At 41.3% G+C, this 22,193-nt stretch overlaps 1 protein-coding gene across 3 annotated transcripts; it reads right to left on the bottom strand.

The window, feature by feature from the left end:
* Window positions 1-901: 901 nt before the first annotated feature.
* ksr1a (kinase suppressor of ras 1a) lies at window positions 902-21,790 on the bottom strand. Of its 3 annotated transcripts, XM_056737337.1 has the most exons (20): window positions 21,257-21,790; window positions 11,671-11,811; window positions 9,317-9,464; window positions 8,725-9,187; window positions 8,225-8,400; window positions 7,695-7,764; window positions 7,185-7,268; window positions 7,035-7,096; window positions 6,848-6,957; window positions 5,840-6,008; window positions 5,373-5,414; window positions 4,972-5,020; window positions 4,827-4,890; window positions 4,280-4,752; window positions 4,088-4,184; window positions 3,866-3,999; window positions 3,661-3,792; window positions 3,437-3,572; window positions 2,783-2,916; window positions 902-2,392 (listed from the first exon to the last, which is right to left on the bottom strand). In XM_056737337.1, the coding sequence occupies exons 1-20, from the start codon at window positions 21,464-21,466 to the stop codon at window positions 2,386-2,388; spliced, it is 2,901 nt and encodes a 966-aa protein (XP_056593315.1). In that variant the 5' UTR covers window positions 21,467-21,790; the 3' UTR covers window positions 902-2,385. The 3 variants fall into 3 exon arrangements, with proteins under 3 accessions (XP_056593315.1, XP_056593314.1, XP_056593316.1); XM_056737336.1 differs by having other exon boundaries at window positions 902-2,916; XM_056737338.1 differs by lacking the exon at window positions 5,373-5,414 and having other exon boundaries at window positions 902-2,916.
* Between the last annotated feature and the right edge of the window lie 403 nt (window positions 21,791-22,193).

The raw sequence follows: 22,193 nt of genomic DNA, 5'->3' as shown, positions 1-22,193 counted from the left end.
AGCTTGTTAAGACGCTGTTTGACACTGAAACACTGGATGCTCTCAGGCAGAGAGATGAGAAACACTTTGTCAGAAACAAAGCAAACCTTTGTGAAGAGCTCGGCAGTGGAGAACAGTTCAGTGTCTTTCTGGCTTAGATGTTATGTGTGAGAATATACTGTTGGGTTTCCAGATGTTTCTGGGCAGTTCCTTTATTGATTCATATCAAGTGAATATAGTTTTATATAGGAATCTCAATACATTTGACAGGCACTTTAGTTCAAACCAGTAATAATGTAATTCAATACATTTAACGGAGAAATACATCCTTTGAAACAAATATTGCGACGTGACATTACCATTACGTGTTTGTTTAGCTTCAGAGATGCTGTGAAATGGTGCCCCCTAGAGCTCTGTACCGTTATGACAGAAATAAATATACATTTTATTTATCGTTTATAACATATATATATAATTAATAGTAATTAATCCCATATAGTAATTAGTAATAGTAATTAATGAAGAAATTCCCTTAAATGTTTCTTGAATTTTTTGACTTTCAAGATAATATGGCAGAGATTGATACCTAATTTTAATATTGATTGAATATTAATCTTTTAAAAAATTAATCATGTTGAGTAGTTTATACTATTTCCTGGTTTACATAACTTAAATTGTTAGTGTTGAAAAAAGCAAAAATAAGGTTTTTGGTACTGTGAAAATATTTCAAACACCGTATTCGTATTATACCATAATATACCATCACTTTCATATTAAAAACACATTTCATCACCTTTCAGCTTTCAGCTTCCTTTATTCACCTGAATATTTATGTCAAGTGCTTTTTACTGTTTTGCATTGTTGCAAAGCAGTTTTACATAAATATAGAAATGAGTAAGAAAAAAATATATCAACAGAAATATAAATCTGACATCTGTCACGTGACAAGCTTGGTTTTATTGTCTTTCAAGGATGAGAACAGACACTGTGTACAGTAGCCACATGCAATACAAAAATATGACATGTATCGACCCATTCTAAAAAAAGTTTGCTTTACAGGTTTGTTTTTGTTTTCTTTACATGAAAAAATATAAAGAATATTTACATCTGGGATAGGACAGCAATACCTATTCAAAAATGTCATGATGTACAGTATATATATTTATTTATATTGATATAAAATGTCCATATAAATATTAAAAGAATTCTGTTCATTGCCTGTACACTAAATAAACCATATTTATACATAAATATTTTAATGTCATTCATATTTCCAAACCACAAAGTCCAGTCTTTCACAGAACAAACGAACGAACGCACACCCTTCCACATACACGTTACGAACACGCACGTTACACACAAACACACATGAGAGTTCATGTATACACAACTTATTATGAAACACTTTTCTGCTGGGTAAATCTAGCTCTTCTTCAACTGGTGCAAACAGATCCACTTCAGTCAGGTGAGAAGACATACAACGCTTCTCTTTGGCTCATTTTTCGCAATCTGTGCCAGATATATTTCGAGAGGGTAAACGTTTTATAAACCCGCTCAGTTTTCGTCAGCTTCAGATAGCTGTCGGTTTTCTACATTTAATAAAACTACATCAGACAGACCCTCACAACAAATCCTAACCAGGCGTAACACGATAAAGTGGCAAGCGATAAAATTTCATGTGTATATATATATATATTTTTTTTTTATTATTTGTCACCGGGACAAGCAACGTGACAGTTTGTTTCTTTTTTTGGGACAGTTTCTATTTCTACGAAGCCATGCCCTCTGTAAAATGTCATAGGTCCAAATCTTGCTCTACTTATCCGTGTAACATCATGTTTCGCATTCCGCGAGGACAAATTTAAATGTCACTGGTGTTGCATCACGCCTGGATAGGACACAAAAATTTCTCCATTAATAACAATATTATCATTCGTGCTACAAATACGCCCACTGTCAGACACTGTGTGAGAAAGTGTGAAAACAAAAGCTGTGTTAACATGAACCAGACGGTCCAATCAGAGCCAGAATCCCCACATCACGCAGGACTAAGAGGCACCAAGACCACAAGAGAAAGAAGGAGAAAGAAAGAGTGAAAGAGCATCTTCATTTCAGCGTCGATAAATCCTGGTAATGTGTCACATGACATCACAAACTGGAGCAGGAGAGAGAACCAGTCACGCACTTCACACAAGAAAATGAATCAGGAATAAAAAAGGCAAAGCGTTTCGTTTCACGCATCGCTACAGCAGGCCCCCCACCGCCACCCACAGAACCAGAAAGTTAGAGACGGAAGAGCAGACGATGGTTAGTTTGTAAGTCCAGAAGAGGTCAGGTGTTCAGCAGGCATGCAAGGCAGAGCCAGAGTTTGTGTGTTTTGCATTGCACATTGTTTCAGGCACACAGCTACAACCTACAGAGAGAAATAAAGAAGACATAAACATAACAAACATAAAAGAGATGGAAGAGGCAGATTAGAGAGACATTAGGTTGCTAATGTAGAAACGAATTAGCAGTAAGAAGTAATACGCTTAGCATTGAATGTTTTTAGAGATTAAGGAAAGTTAACAAACAAAATCTGGAGAAATTTAGAAAAAATACGATTAGCAAAAAACACAAAATATAAAAAATAGATATAGCAGTGTTTATGAGGAAAAAGTTGGTGGAAACGACGCATAGTAAACAACAATTGGACAAACAATATAAGAATCACTTTTCAGGTCATGTTTTTCTGATGATGTCACTTGAGAATCTGGAGCTGGATTTCTCGGTCTTAAACTGCATCACAGATTAGGATACATACTCTGCAGACTTCCAGAAATGCCCAGGATGAGACAGTCTTCGGTTGAGCTTGGGCAGTTTCTCCAGCATGTCAGCCAGCTGGGTGAACGTGGGCCGGTTGTGGGAGTCATACGACCAACAAGCAGACAGAATTTCCTGAAGGACAGAGAGAAAGTGTAACAGAAAACAGCATCTAATGAAAAGAGAGACGCATTATTTTCAAATGACATAACTACATGCCATGTTAGTTCAATGCAATCCCATAATGCATTTCAACAGGTTTAAAGAAAAATTCTGTTCTCATTTATTCACCCTCACATGGTTTAAAACGCATATTGGATTTTTTCACCCCTGCAGAACAGAAAAAAGACATTTTGAGAAATGTTTTAGTGGTTTTGTGTCCATACAATGGAAGTCAGGGATCCCGGTGTTGTTTGGGTAGGAACGTTCTTCAAAATATCTCCTTTTGTGTATTGCAGAAAAACAAACAGGTTCGGGATGACATGAGGATGAGTAAATGATAGCAGCATTTTCATTTTTGGATGAACTACGTTATACCTTTAATAAGAGCTATCACCCTTTTGCTATAAACAGGTTACCAAGCACTCACGCACCAAAAAGTATCCCATCGTCATCAGCGTGACAAATAATAAACAGACTTAAACGCAAGCCTCACCGTGACCTCTTTTCCTAAGTTGATCTCTGCCAGGACCCTTCTGATGCCCTCTCCGCTGCCCACCTGCCAGATGGTGGCCTCAACAGGCTGACTGGTGATGGGCCAGTCTCTCGCCTGCAGCTCGTACCAGATGGTGCTTAAAACAAGCAGCAAAGACTACAGGTGAGCACCGCTCTGTCCGAGAGGATTTGTGTCTAACATACCAAAAACGTTGCATTTCTCACCCAAAAGCATAAACATCAGCAGCGTTTGAAAACGGAAGCCTGTCCTCATTGTTTCCGGGACTCATCTTGCGTACGATTTCCGGAGCCAGGTAGCAAATCCAACCGTGAGGAAGTTTTAACTCATTTTCACGTCTAAAGAGACACAGAGTTAGTCAGCTGACGCGAAGGTACGATTTATGTTTCCACAAACAACGCGATGACTTACCGTCCTTCCTGAACCACACCAGAGATTCCAAAAAGACCAAAATCTGTGATGACAACTTTGTTGGTGTCGTGAAAGACATTTTTGGATTTGAGATCCTTGTGGACGATTCCCTTAGCATGAAGGTAGCCCATCCCCTGAAGAACCCAGAGAAGAAGAAAAAAACAGTGTTCATACATGGCATGGCAACCACACATATTGTGTAAATAAAATACAGACAATTACCTTCACGATTTCCTGTGCGATCTGTCGTGTCTTGTTAATGTCCAATGTGTTCTTTGTGTCTCTCACAACAGAATACAACGTCCGGCCTTTGCAAAAGCTGCAAGGAAACAACACAACCGTTTGCTATCCATCATCTACCAGCTATAAACCAACCACAAATACAGACAAATGAAACGGCAATTTTGGAGATACCTGGTAATGATGGCAAGATGAGGAGGGGCCATGCACGCTCCCATAAACAGAACGACGTTCTCATGCCTCGTCTGTCTATAGTTCATCACCTCCTTCTTAAAGAGCTTCAAGTGGTCCTGGTTGTTTCCGTCGATCTCCAGGAGCCGGATGGCCACCTCTCCGTGCCACCGTCCGCGATGAACCCGACCCCAGCGGCCTTTCCCGATGAGCTCCCCAAGATCCAGCTGCTCGAAGGGAATGTCCCACTCCTGCAGGTAGACGCTGGTCTGACTGGCTTTTCGAGAGATGGGACCCTTCCAGTGCGTTCCTCCCCGCGTGCTCGGCAGATCGTCCAGCTCGTCTCCTTCGCATTCTCCCTCCGAGCCGGCGTTCAGCTCTTCCATGTCTTCTTCGTCCTCGAGGTCTTCATCTTCTTCCTCAACAGCTACATCATCGTCTTCCTCTATTTCCTCTTCTTCTTCCTCTTCCAGGTCCTGGTGGAGACGAATCGGTGACTATTTATGATCAGGATGAGAATTAGGATTCATTGCACAGGCACAGATCTCACCTCTCGGTCGTTTTCCTCATCTTGTTCGGCATGCATCTCTTCCACTGAGGCATCAATTTCATTACTGCAGAAACAATGATAATTCACATGATTCACTTTTATAATGGATATGAAATGTGTTTTATAGCTCTGAAAAGTCACTTACACTGTATCGGGGAGTCCGTCTGAATGAAGCACACTGGAATTGCACACATCTGTGTGAAAAATTCAGAATTACTGCTGATATTATTAGTTCTTTGGAAATGTGCAGTGGTACAAATCACCAGCAGGGGGCAGATCACCTTACTAGTGCACTAGGTCCCATCTGGTTTGATTTGTAACCCAAATTGGACATCAAACAGGTACATAACATAGTACCAAAATTATGTCATGTGTGTATAAGTAATTAAACTGTATACTTAAATGATTCCCGTATATTTTTGGGTGAACTAATGCTTTGCACAGTAAGAATTGTGCAGATTTGTGAGAGTTAGATTTGATCAATAAAGGGTGAGCAAACATGAACGTTATGAAGAAAGTTGAAATATTTTGTGTTTATTAACTTACCGGGAAAGATAAACTGCTGCCTGTGCTGAAAATAACAGGCAGCTTTGATACGGTAAAGGAGGACAGGAAGAGAGATAGAGAGACAGGAAGTGGTCAGAGAGATGTTCAGTGGTTAGTCATGATGTCTCACTGCATAAATGTCGCTTAATAATGTTATTTATGATAGATTGTTAAATCAGATTGTAACAAACACATGAAATGATAGAGAAAGTCTGTAGCTGTGCTCCAAAATGTAGTGAGCTGCCTATCTAGACAAACATCTCAAACCCTCTCTGTCAACATGAAGAAGCTTCTAGAAGCATCATAGTGCTGTCTTCAAAAACATATTTTAAAGAAATCATCCTATAAATGCAGTAAACAACAGAAAAGCTCACTTCAAATCCGTCCAGGTGAGTGCAGGTTTGAGTGTTAAAAAGTGACCGACCGCTTTAGGTTTATTTCATTGTCTGTGTGTTCAGGTTGCTCACCTGGAAAGTGGAAACGGTTGTCACGGTGGCCCTTAGGGGAGGGGTTTGGGGGCGGGGTTACACTAGGGGGGTTGATCTGCTGGAAGGGGGCGGGAGAGGAAGGCGTAGAGGAAGTGGTGGAGGACGGATTACTGCTGGAATCCAGCTGATTCAGCGTCGGAGGCTGGTCCTGTCAGAAACAGACCAGATGCAGAACTGTGTATAGCGAATTTCTTCAAAAGATACTCCATTATAAAAAATGTGTTATTTTCTCATGTATTCTAACATCGATTTTGTCCATGTTAAGAAATTGAATACGTGCATCCTAGTAAATACTGTACCTTGTAAAAAACTTTGTGTGAAATAGTACAAAATTTGCAATGATAAACATTTCAAATGCAGCGATTTAAACCTAAAGATGGGGCAACATGCTATTTCATGCGTTCTAACTTCTTTACACGTTAAACGTGCTGGCTTCTCATACTTAACATGGTAAACTTGTTAAAAACCAGGACGTATGACGTAGTCTTTCTGTGCTCGATACACTCCCCCAGAACTCCAACTTGTTTCGAAAAGTTTCTATAAGGCTGGATCCCTGTTTCGTAACTGAGATCCTGTTCCTTTTATTGGCCATTCTCCCAGAAAAGCACGCCAACGTGTCGTCCAGCAAGCGTAAGAGCACGCCCACGCGCTAGCGTGAGAGAACAGGCATGCCCTCGCGTCAGATTGTATCTCTCTTTTATGAATTTGATCAAACTAAATACTGAATGCACAACTGTACAGGTATTCAAGATTAATATGATATTTGCAGAACTGTGTGTGTTACCCCTCCTTTAAACGTTGGATGTGTGATTCAGTGAATGTTGTCCAAGTTAAAATCCAAGTTTGTTAAACTCCAAGTTGAGCAAATGTAACAGATTAACATATTCTATGCACACTGAAATGTTGCATACTCTCCATAATATTATACATACTAGTAGCATTAATATTGTACAATTCTGATAATAAACCCTCTCCCTTATACTGTACCTTCTTTGTTATTGCCTTTGGCAGCGTCCCAAACTGTGGCGCTTCAGGTGGACGGTCCACAGGGTTGTTGATGTCAGAGGGTACAGATTCTGTCCTACGAATCTTCGTGACTGTGTGACACACAAGAACAACATTTCAACTCTGTATTTGTCAGTTCTTCATATCAGAACAGCTGATGAAAACTTACTGGGCAGGAAGGAGATCCTGCAGGGTGGAGCTTCTTTAGTGCATTTGTTATGACACTTTAACCTGAAGAAGTAAAGTATGGATGAATATCATGAGTCAGAAACGGTTTGAGAGCGTGAGTGTGGAGTCGTGAGCCGCTGAGGTAACTTACCTGCAGTGTTTACACTTCACCCCAAAGATCATGTTCTTCTGACACACCTGACACGTCTGAGAGAGCCAAGACTTTGTAGAGAACCTGTAAACATACACACGTTTGTGTCAAAGACAACGCTTAATACGAAGCACTATTTCTACTTTTGTAGAACACACTAATGTCAGCTTTAGGTTTATTAAACGTTTAAAAAATGTACTTTTACTTTGCATTTCCTATACATACTTTTGATGAATTATAAGGTTAAACTCTGAAAATATCCTATTGACAAGTCAAACAGCGATGACATCGTTGCACATCATCACACTGCAAAAGATGCTGTACTGTTATGTCTATATTCTCATGCAAAGCTTAGAGATAAAAATGCATGTTGGTTGTCATGGCAACAGCAAAGCGGCTGCCATGTGGTATCTTATTTACACAGAAATGTTAACACTTTTTACACTTGCACGAACAAAACAGGAAATGTCAATCTAGTTTTGTTAATAGGCGACGGATAGGCGGAGTTACCTGTGAGTGACAGACAGACCGATGTCTCTCCTCAGAGCCTGAGGCGAATTGCGATGGACGGCCGCGTTATCTAAAGACACAAGAAACAGAAACAAGTTGAAAAGGAATCTTCTCCTGAGGGTTCGATCTCAGGTTTTGGTCGATTTGTGACATACTAGACCTCAAAACAAAAGTCTTCTGGAAATATTGACAAACCTACTAAAATATGATGATTATCTTCTACAACTTTAAAGTTTTCAGCTGACAATATCTTAGTATAATGTATAGTATTTTGGTTTCAATTTGTTAACACATGACATGGTACATAATCCTTGTATGGAGACACTGAATCAAAGCTCTGTTGCTACTCAAGTTTCAAAGACTGAAGTTTTGAGCAGTGTGGAGATCAGGTGAGAACTTTCGGTTCACACTGAGAGGTTGAACTCTGACCTCAGCCTGGTCAGAATTCAATAGCCACTTCATTCGGTCTGCTGTATTTCAACTACATATCTTCTGTTAAGCCAGTAACTGTGTGTGTTGAAGTAACTCACTTCTGAGGCTGCTGTGCTCTTCCTGAAGGGTGGGGGTGCCCGGCAGGGTGTATGGTGCAGTGGAGGGTGTCGCTCCGGGGGTCCGCACACAAAGAGTGGGCGAGCGCGTCGAAGGGTCCTCACAGCCGTTTCCGTTTATCTGGACGTTCAGAAACAGCTTGTTCTTCTTCACACACCTGAGGGCAACAAGAGACCATCAGTATGACCTCAAGTGTCAAACTCACTTCTACATTTTTTTTTTCACATACTGTATATTATTAATATTACTCATTTTTAGAATGTCAAGTAAATGCTTATTTTGATGCATGTTGGCATGGCACTGGCTGCTGAAACCCATGAGGCAATAACAGACAAAAATGTAATAAACAGCAGGAAGTGTGTCGTAATTTTGTGATGACTGCGTTTTTTTAGCGGTCATAATATCCCCACAGATTGTTATAAGTGACTCTAGAGAAAACTCTGCGACTCTCAAAAAACAACATTATTTTCTCATGCCCTACTTGTTTGTGGGCGTGTCCTCGATGCGGTGGCCGAGCTGGCTCTCGTGGCTTTTGCTACGAGTCATCGAGATGTTGGGAAGGAGGTGCAAAACTTTGCGAGATGGCGGAGGTGGAGTGCACGGAGGCTTGAGGCGGTGCCTTCTCCTGGAGGGCGGGGTTATGGGCGGAGTCGAGGTGTGCCCGTGGAGTCGGACGGGTCGGGAGGTGTAATACGGGCTGGGGTCGGTCAGACTCTCGGCGTAGCCGTGGGAGATGTGAACCTCACCGGGCGACAGGATGTAGCGGGGATACAGGCAGGTGCCCAGGGGGGTGGAGGGTGTGTTTGGGGGGCGGGCCAGAGGAGAAGGGCTGTGGGATCGTATGGGTCCTCCTAGTAACGGGATCTGATCCACTGGAGTCAAACCGCCGCTGTCTCGTCTCGTGGGTTCAGAGAACCAGCAAGGGCTGTCCTCTTTAAACTCCCCTAGAGTTGTTGAATAGAGTATGTGAATGAATGACAGAATGTGATCTTGTGGTCATGGAGACAGCTTGAAAAAGTGTTTGATCAAACATAACTCGAATGACGCGGCAGCTTTAAAACGAGCCTACACACCTGACTCAGAGGCACTCTTTAAACAGTTGAGAGCAGCACACAGCCTGGTACACTCCTCTGAACGTGAGCCCAGCCTTCTCATGGTTTCCTGCACCTGACTACTGGGCATCTGCAGCAGAGCATCCAATGACAGCTTCTTGCTCACAGTCTAGAGAGAGAGAGAGAGAGAAAGAGGGAGAGAGTGATACACTTCTGCACTTGCAATAGAATTCACATGAACAATAAAGAAACACTCTTAAAGGTGCAATGTGTCATTTTTTGGAGGACCTACTGACAGAAATGCAATTTAATATACATAACTACAAGACCTTACATAATGAAGCGTTATGTTTCTATTATCTTTGAATGAGCTGGACCCCTTACATGGAATTCACCATGTTGTTTCTACGGTAGCTCTAAACAGACAAACTGCGTTTAGTAAATACGTTATCTCCTTCGGCAAATAAACGTGAACCGGAAGACATCTAAGTCCTGTGTCAGCCGCCGTAGTGCTTTGAAAGGGAAGGGTGAAGTGAGCCACTGGTTGCAATTTGTTACTAAATTTCATAACACTGGACCTTTAAAACTGCCGAATTTGCTGACATGTCCCTCCCTGGGAGTGAGGTTTTTCCAATATTTATAGGGTTTTGTCGGTGAATCTGATCATTCTCTGCTGTGCGGCTCTCTTCACCTCTTTCTCTCACCGCCCCCCTCACAATTCTCATGACACGTGACCTCTTACACTAATTAATCCGATTCCCTCAGTGCTAACCTGTCTGATAGACTGAGGAGAGGAGCTCCTGAGGCTCAACTGATATTAGCATCACATTAGCCCAGAATTTCACCATCCCACCAAAGATTCATGTGAAGCTCACAAACTTTGGTTCGATCAGACTGTAGTGGTGAAGTTGAAGCTTAATCGCGGAGTTTATGTTTTTGGAAGAAAGAATAAAAAAAAACATTATTTTTCAATTTCGCTATCCTTAAATACATTATAGACAGTTTCAAAAGAACAACATGCTTGCAACAACTATACAAAAGTGCATGCACACTTTTGTGGCCAAAACTTAACTTCCGGTGCACATCCACGAAGACTTCCTGAAGATTATTTCTGATAACAAGTATAGGAAATAACAAGTAAATGATATTAGCTACATTAGCTTTCTAGCCAGTACAAAATGTTTTAATTCATAAAATTAAAGGGGCCATATGACATTTTTTGATGACACTATACTTTTTGCAATTTTACGTGTCTTATACATGCATGGGCAACTTATAACACATCAAAAACAAATAAAAACACATATTTGCGCGATATGAGCCCTTTAACATTCAATCAAATTCAACAAATTGGTTATTTAAAACCCTTACTATACAATTAAATATGTATGTAAGTTAATGTGAACCTAAATTGATTACAATATAAATAATTATATTATTAGCCACTAGTCAGACCGATAAACAAAAACATACAAGCGCATGCATCCGATGAAACTGTCAATAAGAGCAGTGATGAATAAGATTCAAACTAGAGTAGCCCATGTGAGCACCAAAGCCCAACATGTGGATTAACTAATACACCACGTCACCATTATTTTTCTTCTAGGAATATATCACATGGGTGGATTGTGCATTTTTGTGCATTTTTTTCTATTTGGTGTTTGAGCTTAGATGAATTAAACAGGAGGATGGCGGACGTCCCAGAAACTTTGTTCTTCTATAACAAACACATCCATGTATTACAAAAACAGAACCTGCAGTATTTCCATGTGTGTGACAGAGAGAGAGAGAGAGAGAGGGAGAGTGAGAGAGAGAGAGAGAGAGGGGGGGAGAGTGAGAGAAAGAAAGAAAGAGCTAGAGAGAGAGGCTGACTCAGCATTTTGGATGATTAGAGTTAGTGTATCTAGGGTCTGCTGCGAATGTGGCTGTGGCCGAACTGCCAAAACACAGCAGATTTTCTAAAGCCTCTGCATCTTCTGAAGGATGTTGAAGTGCAAATACAAACACAAAACTATAACATCCTCTGAAACGTCCTCTGATCCTGTCTGATCTTACATCAATGTAAGTATCATGACCGACTGAAGACACAAATCCGAACGGTCTTGAGCTAGTCGCCTCTATAGAATGATTGACATTGTTCATTTAGACATCTGTTCATGATCATGTCACCAGGCTTGTCTCAAAGCAAATATTATTTTGTATTGGATAAATAACCAACATTTGCCAAACATTTGGGCGGAATGAGAATTTCTTGTCTATTAATGTTCACATTTGGGATATAATCATTTCTTGATATATTTATATCTAAACCATGTGACATGGTTCAACTGGATACAACAAAACATTTCTATTCAACAAACACACACACACATTACCTCTATGAGCTCAGGTCTGATGTTGATGGTGCGTAACCAGTCTACAAGCCGCGGGTAGCTGTCCAGGGCCGATGGCCTCTCCGTGTCTGGCACCTTCTGCTTGCACTGCAGCTGTTTACAGATGTACTTCATGAGCTTGACCTACAGGGGACAGCAGAGGACAAAGCAGATGAGGGAGGGGCTGGTCAGAGGAGACGGGGCCTGATAGAGGCCTTTATTGCCTATGCGGTTTATGAGGGATAATTCACAGCTGTTTGGGCAGATCTGATGGAAAACAACACAGCATGAAGTTAAGACGGACTCGTAAACGAGACACACCAGTGAGATTCAAGTCTGATGAAATGGAACAAGAGTTTTTGTAACATTATGTAAACAAATGAAAGTGACAAACATCATAAACAAATCTAAAGCTTTGTACTGTTGAAGAGAGAAGTTCTGTCACTGCAGATTTCATCCTCGGTCGCAGATAGATCGCAGCACATGCGGGTCTAATAAATAACAAAACATCACAGTTTGAAATCGGACTGGATTTTCTCTCCCATTCTCTCTCTCTCTTTGTGCTCCCCTTCAGCAAACAGGACTGTCAGCTAAAAATAACCGTTATTATATGGAAGGGAGCTGCAGCCCTCCTCATGGGGGCGACTACACTGCTGGCATGGCAACCGAGTGTCATCGGAACATAGCGCTGACGACGGGAGCATTCTGACATCACGGCTCCGCAAGACGCAGAGTTCACACGGAGGCTAAGGCAGCGGTCCGTCTCATCAAACGCGACCGCCAGCTCCCTGCTGCATGCACCGCAGAGCACGTTCGCTCGAGCTGATTTCTCCGCCGACTGCAGGACTTTCCCATTCCGGCCTGTAGGTATAGATTTGAACAATAAACATAGTGGTGAACGTTCCTGAATCCTGAACAAACAAGCTAGAATGCTGACTCAAATCCAACAACATGCTTGTCTTGTTTGTTATAATGACCACTATTGTTGACCACCATCATGTGTTGTGTTTTAATGCTGTTATCCAGCGTGACATCCCTGGTATGCTGCTATCTCTAGTGAGGATTCTTAACCAGCAAGCCTCCCTCGGTAAACCAGCCTTTTTTGCAGGCTATGCCGGTCGACAAGCACCAACCAAATTCAACCTGGTCCAAGCTGTTCTTATTTTAGCAGGGCTGATGCAAACCTCACCTATTGCCTCTTCACGTCTGCATTCTAGTTTTAACAAGGACGGGCCGCACAGACACCTCAGCAGAACAGGAGCGCCGATGACGCAAAGAGAGAGAAACAAGGGAGGCGAAAGAGAGAAAGAAAAAGCGGGAGAGAGAGGGAAGGAGAGAGGAGGGCTCACCTGCTGTGACAGTTCAGGTCAGACGCTTACTGACGCACAGAGGAGGCCGTTACCATGAGGCCGGCGGCCATAAAACGAGTCATCCTTTCACACATCCCCCTGACGCCCCCATCTCACTGATGCCGCCTGCAATCACTGCTTTAATGAGAACAGCACGCTTATACATGCGACAGCCAGACACACTTCAATATTCCATCAACACTAATAAAAACGCTAATCTGTCAAAAGGTATGCATTAGAATGTGTGTGATTATTATGAAAGATTACATGCTCAGGTATACCCTATAGAACATAATAGTATGCGCTCTGCCATACCCTGTATAACCTAAGATTATGGGCTCATTACCCTTAGAACAAAAGATTATGCGCTCTGCCATACCCTATAGAGCATAAGATTATACGCTCTGCCATACCCTATAGAGCATAAGATTATGCGCTCTGGTATACCCTATAGAACAAAAGATTTTGAGCTCTGCCATACCCTATAGAGCATAAGATTATACGCTCTGGTATACCCTATAGAACAAAAGATTTTGAGCTCTGCCATACCCTATAGAGCATAGGATTATACGCTCTGGTATACCCTATAGAACATACAATTATTCGCACTGATATACCCTGTATAAAAAAGCGCTATGATATACCCTATAGAACATACGATTATTCGCACTGATATACCCTGTATAAAAAAGCGCTCTGATATGACCCATAGAACAAACGATTATGCACTCTGATATACCCTATGGAACATACAATTATGCGCTCTGATATACCCTGTATAACATAATATTATGCGCTGTGATATACCCTATAGAACATACGATTATTTGCACTGATATACCCTATATAAAATAAGATTATGCATTCTAGTATACCCTATAGAACATACGATTATGCACTCTGATTTATCCTGTACAACAAAAGATTATGTGCTCTGGTATACCCTATAGAACATACCATTATGCGCTCTGATATACCCTATATAACATAAGATTATGCGCTTTGGTATACCCTATAGAACATACAATTATCCACTTTTATATACAGAATATAATGTAATGTAAGATTATGAAGTCTATTATGCCCTATAAAACATAATATTTTGCGCTCTGATATACCCTATAGAACATACGATTATGCGCACTGATATACCCTAAATTACATAAGAATACAAACTCTTATATTTTTAAAATGATGACAGATGTGTAATATATCTACAATATACTTGAAATAACATAAGACTTTGTATTTATACAGTATGTATAGTTTGCCCTATACTGTATGTCCTGATGTTATCATACAGTCAAACTGTTCTCTATCCTATCCCTATATTCCTACAGGCTAAAACTGATTTCTAAACAAGTATCTGATCATAACATATCAAATATATGCAAACTTATCCCTATATTTTCAAAATGTTCCCTGCTCATAAAAACAAATCCCCATAAACAACAATTTACCCCTCCATACTAAAACAGAGGTCTGTTTACACACAATTATCTCCAGAAATTCCCGCTACTATAAATACTCCAAGTAAGCCATCCCCCTGCCAACCTTACATCCTCAATCCCTGTATACTTAAAGTATTGATTCCTGATATGTACTCAAACTATAATGCCAGCAAGTGAACAGCTTTGCATTGTTGTAACAATCAGATCTTTACTTTGGAGAATGTCTGCCTGCAGGTTCTTTGCCTTTATCTCCAGTACAACAAAAAGAGCCACATGTCCTTGAGTAAAAAATACCTGAACAGAGGTGGAACCGCTTCAATAACAACCTCTCAGGTACCATAAGCTCACACACTCTCTAACACACTCACTTCAGTAATAAAGAATCAGACCTTGAGTACGCTGCCACGGCAGAAGCTAACAAAAGACTTGGCTCTGCAGACGCACGTCTCATAGCAGACAGCGGAACAAACAGCAGACGAGGTCAGAGGTCACATGCGTGGGAGGATGAGGCACGGAAAGCACCTTGCGGTAGGTCAGGGGTGATAAACATCCAATTAAAGCACGGTTGCTAACAGCTTAATGCTAATTACACAGAGGACAACGAACACTCCAATCAATAAAACTCAACCACCACTGAAAAGCTTTTATCCATCGGCGTCACAATGAAAAACCGTGTCAAGTGCTTGAGGTCTAGCTTTTCTCTTAACAGCACTCAGATTTCAGCGTTTACAAAAACGTTCAGAATCATTCAACTGTATGAGGTCTCGACTGCTGCTCATGTACAGTACGGCACATTACCACTTTACAATCCAAAGAGAGACAATTTTATGGTTCTTGTGAATAGATTCAGCATAGCGACAAAGTGGCGACTAGTACTTATGAACCATCTATGCGCTACAGTTGTGTTTTGCCTTTACAATAGTTTAAACATATTATTCTGATGTTTGTTTTTATGCATATTTATAGGTATAAACTAACAGTCTCAGAACGTTGCATGGAGGTTTTTCTCAGGCAATTCAATACGAACACTTGTCAACGAAGACAGTCATGTACATATCTCAAAGTCTTTATTCAGTGGAACACAAAAGTAGAAATGTTCAAGGTTTTGTGTCCATACAATGGAAGTCAATAGAGGCCAATGTTGTTTGGTTAGCAACATTCTTCAGAATGACGTGAGGGTGAATCAATTCAAAAACGTTTATTTTAGGGTGAATTAAGGCTTTTAAAAGGTAACCATTATACAATGAAATTATAGAAGAAAAATGGGACCATGACCCACTTTCCTCACACAATCTAGCAAACTTCACAAGTTTCTTTCAGTCCAGCACAACGATCACACCACTGACACGATTTCTGGTCCTCCAGTCTCACAGCTCTAAAAACAGCCGAGAAACACCCACTTTCATGTTCTTTTGTTGGTTTGTCTCTGTGAACATTGATTTTGGTGCTCTTCCAAAGCTAGACGAAGATGAACAGGATGATTATCTGCTTTGGGTGTGAAAGTTAAAGCCGCATTGCAAGCCTGCAGTGAGAAAGCCAATGCACATTAACAGTCCATCTCTTCACTTCTCATATTTACATGGAAGATTTAAATAATGCTAAATACTGTTCTTATGCAAGCTGTGTTGGATAGGTGGTTACTTTGCTGTTGAAAAACTCAAGCTTCATTTGGACCAGTTTCCTCCCGCTGTTGGATGCTTTTAATACACAATCAGGATGCAAAATGCATCTTTCTGCTTTTTTGCCATTTAAAAGTTCATTTACTTAAACAGAATATTGTATATCTGCTTGTAAGCACTATCAAAATCCTAAGCATTACATGATTTTACCCGTGCTTTTTATGGAGGGCTCTTACATGCACAACATTTTTGTCCTGGTTCTGTCCTGCTTGACTGGACCGGGTCCTGACTGATCCAGTTTTGCTGTCACTGCACACACAAATCACTGATAACAAGACGCTGGTGAAATAGTGACGTCAGGTTCCCTAGCAACTAGAATGCTTGTTCGTCAGTAAGGTCTTTTCAGGGTGGGATTTTCCCACAGACAAACACGGTAAAAACTAGACATCTTTACACGGCATGACGGCACAACTGCAGTCTTAATCTACACATGAATAACATTCTCCTGCAGACTAAAGTCTTGAAGTTTTGGAAACCCCGAAGTCAGCTAGTGGTATCATCACATCTAACATGTGCATTTATTTGACAGACGCCTACATTTTCTAAGATACTTTGTGCATCCAAGGTATACTATAAACATAGCTGCAACGTAAATGCTATTTGCTTTTGGTATTGAAAAATATCACCACCAAGTCACTACATGCATTAATAAAAATGGATGTTTCACCAGTCATCTTAAAGATTAATCTTTCATCGTTATGGCAACGCTGGTGGTGTTTTGAAGGGGGCGCCACACTTGCCCGAATGCGGATGAGAGTAAACATGGAGATGAGGTTGCCATGCCAATGGCTCAGTGAGGTCAGCAGGTGTGATTGACAGAGAAAGGGCAGGAACACGCCCGGCCGCTCTAAGACAACAGACAGATCAGCAAAAAAACCGCAGCAGAAAAGATGCTGAATTAAAGAAACGGTTCACCCGAAACTGAAATTTCTCCTCACCCTCCTACCCTTTCTTTCTTTAGTCAAACACAAACTAATTATTCGATCATGTCAAGGTATCTTCTAACAGCTCCAAAAGGCACATCCACACATGTTTGTGAGAGAACATGATTCATATTTTGAGTTTATTTAGCAAAACTGAAATGTAAATACACAGACCCGAGCATTACATTCAAATATTGCGGCAATAACTTCAAATCTCACAGTTTTTCGAGTATCTTGTGTCTCGTCAAAACACGCATACGATGAATAGTCACGAAACACGCAAGAACCACTATAATTTAACCCCAAAATGTGAACACGCATGAGAACCGCAATTCTCAGCGCGTCGACGTTCTGTTTTCTCCTGTCACTCTGGTGTAATGTGCTTAACTTCAATCCCTATCAGCTCTACCACAACTACCTGCAGGACACACAGAGTTTAACTGGGACCTCAAACAAACCCCAACTGAAACTCTACAGCTAATCCACATACCGACTTACAAACTTTTACACACGTAAAGACTCGCGGCACGTGTCTGTGTGCATGCTCACACAGTCTGCGCAGAAAGTATCTCATAAGATACAGGGGTTTTAATGAGCTACCTCACACGGACATATCTTGACTTGTTGGGATTCCCGGCAACACACAACGAAAGCCCTTGACTTGGTAGTTATACAAACGATGAATAATGTAATTGTTTTTTGAAACAATTATCTGGACAGTGTTGATTTACTGGATGTCTGACGTAGAGACATGAGTCTATAAAAAGACGAGTAGAAGGATTTTTGTCAATTTATTGGATGTATTTTGGTGTATATTTTTTACACTATTTAATACATACATAGTCTCAGCACTTTTTTTTCGTCATAAATATCTTATTCTGAAGGACTTAAGCACTACTTGATGTGTATCTTTAATACAACATCATGCACACGAAAGCAACAAATGCAAAGGAACACACCTCGGGACGGCTCAGTCTTGACCTGGCCAACAGCATCTGTACTGACATGAAGGGTCTGACACCCCCCAAACCAAGACTTAAAGAGGTAGTTTAGTCAAAAGGTTTAATTCTATTATTCATTCACTCTCATGAGAGGGTTAGGGTCATGTGATTCTTTCTTCTGTGGAACGCAAAAAAAGATATTTTGAGAAATGTCTCAGTGGTTTTGTGTCCATACAATGGAAGTCTACTGGGGGGCAATGCTGTCTGGTTACCGACATTCTTCAAATATCTTATTTTGTGTTCTGCGGAAGAAAGAAAGCCATGCAGATTTGGAAAGACATAAGGGGGAGTAAATGATCTAATCTACACGATACTGCGTGACTGTCGTCAGGTGCGATGACAGACGCACGTCAGGCCTTACCGATGCTGGCGTCTAGGGAAGAGTGCAGCGGTGAGACAGAAACGAGTAATGATGAAACATCTTTTACCTGCTCTGCTTGGCTGAATCCTCGCACCCCCAACCCCAGTCTATTGGGAGCCCTCGAACAGCTGCAAGCTGATTGGCCGACGCTCTCCCAGCCCCCTCCCCCATGCTCACGTCATTATTTTCTTATTTAACAACAAACACCGAAATCGTGTAGCGAGGAAGACATCTAAATATAGCCACAGCCACGACAGCACACAAACTCTCTCAGACATCACCGCTGGGGGGGCGACCAGACCGGCGAGGTTCTCAAGAGCTGACCTGTTCAGTCGGCAGAACGAGTACCCTCCGGAGAGATGCTAAATTGACTCGTTTTTTTGGCATCAACATATTCGTTCATCCAGGCAAAGATTGAAGATCCCGTACGCAAGTAGGTCACGGCGTTCCTGAGACGGCAATTGGAAGTCAGAATAAAACATCACAGTTCATCAAAATCTTCATAATGAAATGATGCGAGGAGACGGCTACATCTCACTCCGGAGGACACACGCAATTCCAAAGCAGCTGGGGAAACAAATCGGGTGTAAGAGCAACATTATCAAGCGCTAAAAAAAGAACAACGGGGGAAGATGGATTGATTTTATTAGAGAAATAAAAAAACACCTGGAAAGTAAAGATGAACATACAACGTACAAAGTTGGACAATGTTCTGGGTTTAATAGCCTCTTTAAGGTCCACTTTTACGGTTTTGGAAGTCAAAGTCTGCTTTATTGTCAATTCTGCCACATGTACAATACATACATATATATACACATATATAATATGTAAAATACAACTTTACGAGTAGGGATTTAAAAAAAAAGAGATGTGCAGATGTGAGGTGGTGCAAAGAGCTAGGCACCATATGATATGCTGCCATAGAAGAACCATTGTTGATTTCCCAAAGAACAGTTGGGTTCTTATAAGAGCCGTTCCTTTCTTACTTTTTTTGTTTAATAAAGAAACAGAAAAGTTCTTTGAATGTTTAAGGTTCATAATGGAACCATTCAGCCAAAAACTCTTCTTCTATGACACAGGTAAGTGTAAACCCAAGTGTAATCGTAATAGAGTTAAATGACCATTACAAATGTCAGCCACTTTGGGTAAATCAAAAAGACACTTTCATGTTAGTACGAAACACATTTTCCAAACATAGGCGAAAGGTTGCGGTCCAAAAGCAACTGTCGATCTGCACACCCAGCCGAGTGCGAGAACATTCAGTTACAGTACACACCAACCTCCGATACTTCAGCCAGAGAGGCCGAGAATAATTATCTCCCGACCGGAGCGGCGAGCTGTTGAAAAAAGATGTGAAGTGACATCCTAAACAGTTTCCAGTGAGAACCTAACGCGAGTTCGAGCCTCTCTCGATGGCTCTGGAGTGTTGGGAAAGTGGTTTGAATTTGAATGTGGCCACTTGAACGTCGTTGTTCTGCGCAGGAATTAACATGCACCCAGGACCCGTTACGCTGCTTGACTATTGATGGGCACCATCTGTCACTCTAAATGATGCTCATAAGAGCTGCTTAAAATATGTAGAACTGCAAAGTCGAGTAGATCGGGTGCAACAATCTCTGGCGTGCAGATATGCTCCGAAGATCAAGATGGAGCAACACACCAAAATATTAAACCCACAAGGAAAAATAAAAGGTTGAATGCAAAAACGTCTTCACTGTTTGTGGTGCATGCGCTCACATCATCACCCGGTACTCAAACAACAGGCCCACTGGCACAGACACCATCCACCTCACGACTGTATTGATTTCTCATTAATTACCCCCGCAGGTGACGATATGGGGCACTTTCCAGGTAAAGCACACACCAATATTGACACCTAAACATGCCAATGTTTTAGAAAGCACAGAATAGACAAACAATGAAGGCCAAGATGCCTTTAATATCAGATTAAGCTCTATCACAGAGATACTGCAGGGATGCTGTGCTACCCCCCTTTTAAACATTTCTACATCCATTTCTAATCAAACTGCAGTATTTTCGGTTGCCACCAAAGTGCTTTTTTATCCAAAGTGACTTACAGTGCATTTAGTTTTTTATCAGCATGTTTTCCATGGGAATCGAACTCATAACCTCTGCGCTGGTCATGCAGTACCAAGTGAGCTACAGGATCAAAGGTCCTATGATGTAACATGGTATCAAATTTAAATACCATTGTAAACTATAACATATACCCCTCATGAAGTTTACTTAAAATATGAATTGTTTTTTTATTTTATTTCTATTAAACCATCGTTTTTGGTTTTGGCAAAGCCATACAGTAGTAAGCACATATTGAGTATAGTTTTTCCGCAGTGACCATAATCTAACCATTGTATTGGTAGTAAAATAAAGATAAAACAAATGAAAACCAACCTTCCTAAATGTATAGATTTACTACACTTTTACTCGGAACAATGGTTAATATTTCTAAGAGTTGTAGGTTAACCATACTCATAACCCATTGCATTTATATGGTACCCCAGGTACATTGGTAAATATCCTCAACGTAATACTATAGTACGTGCGTAAATGCTGTTTAAAGGACATAATAATGTGTTATAATCTCACAATTGCAACAAAACCTTTAGCACTTTAGTAAACTATATATATTCTATGGTAATCCTTTATAACGGATGTCGATCAGTGCGCTCTTATAATGCCGCACAATAAACAGCTGCAGTGCAAAAATAGGAAGAAACGGATAAAGCGCGAGTGACAGCGCGAGAGAGAGAGAGAGAGAGAGAGAGCACATCTCATGACGGTGCACTTCGGCCCCCTCGTCGTACCTCTAAAGTGCGGATCTCTTGCTGGGTGAGATCGTTGGACGCCGCGCATTTGGTCCGGAGACCTTGTAAACTGGAGATGGAGATGTCGATCATGTTCTGGATCAGCTCGCACTGGTGCAACGCGGCCATCGCTGCGCCGCCACCGCCGCCGCTGTCCCTCTGTTCATCACTCTCCTCCACCATCATCACCCCCACTCTACCACCATCCATCCCACTGCATTGGGCTCGGCGTGGACCACGGAGATTATCGCAACTACAAGCGGTTATAGGATCCACATGCGCTGCAGATGCATGCCATCAGACAGCGCGGATCGCGTGCGGACAAGCTCGGAAACGGGTTCCGGAGAAATGAAGATATCTGGCTGTGGGTAATCCCAGACCCGAGTGCGCTTTGGTAGCGGCGCGGACGAGCGCGTCGTGCGAACTGCGCGTTCTGCTGTGAGCGTCTGCTCGCTGTCTGTCAGCTGTGGGAAACATCGCGCGGCGCAGTGCGCGCTGGGAAATGGAGTTCGCGCGCGAGCTTATGTAGGCAGGCCGGTGTATTGGACGATAGATTCATTTTTTACTCAAAATTGATTTACTGTGAAACAATTTACACGAAAATATACATTTTAAAGCTGTGAAATTTATTAAATATACTGTTTAAATTGAGTAAGTGTACGTAAAAAACCAAGTAAATCAGATTTGGTGCAAATCATTATTTTAGAATTCACCAAAAATATATTAAGTGTACATTAAAAATATAATATGTTTATTAAATATCTTTTCATTAAATAAACTTTAGATGGATGAATGAATAGATAAATGGTTTTTTTGGGGGGGGGGTGATTGGTTTCTCATCTCACTGAGGGTGTGATGTTCCTTCACATCAAAGGCTCAATCTGACTGCTGAGTCACTCTCCAGACCTCACCACCTCTTCCATCTGTACTCCATCTC

This window comes from Triplophysa dalaica, chromosome 22 (assembly GCF_015846415.1).
Source record: "Triplophysa dalaica isolate WHDGS20190420 chromosome 22, ASM1584641v1, whole genome shotgun sequence".
In the NCBI taxonomy this organism is placed as follows: domain Eukaryota; kingdom Metazoa; phylum Chordata; class Actinopteri; order Cypriniformes; family Nemacheilidae; genus Triplophysa; species Triplophysa dalaica.
This window is presented reverse-complemented; position numbering and strand designations above follow the sequence as displayed.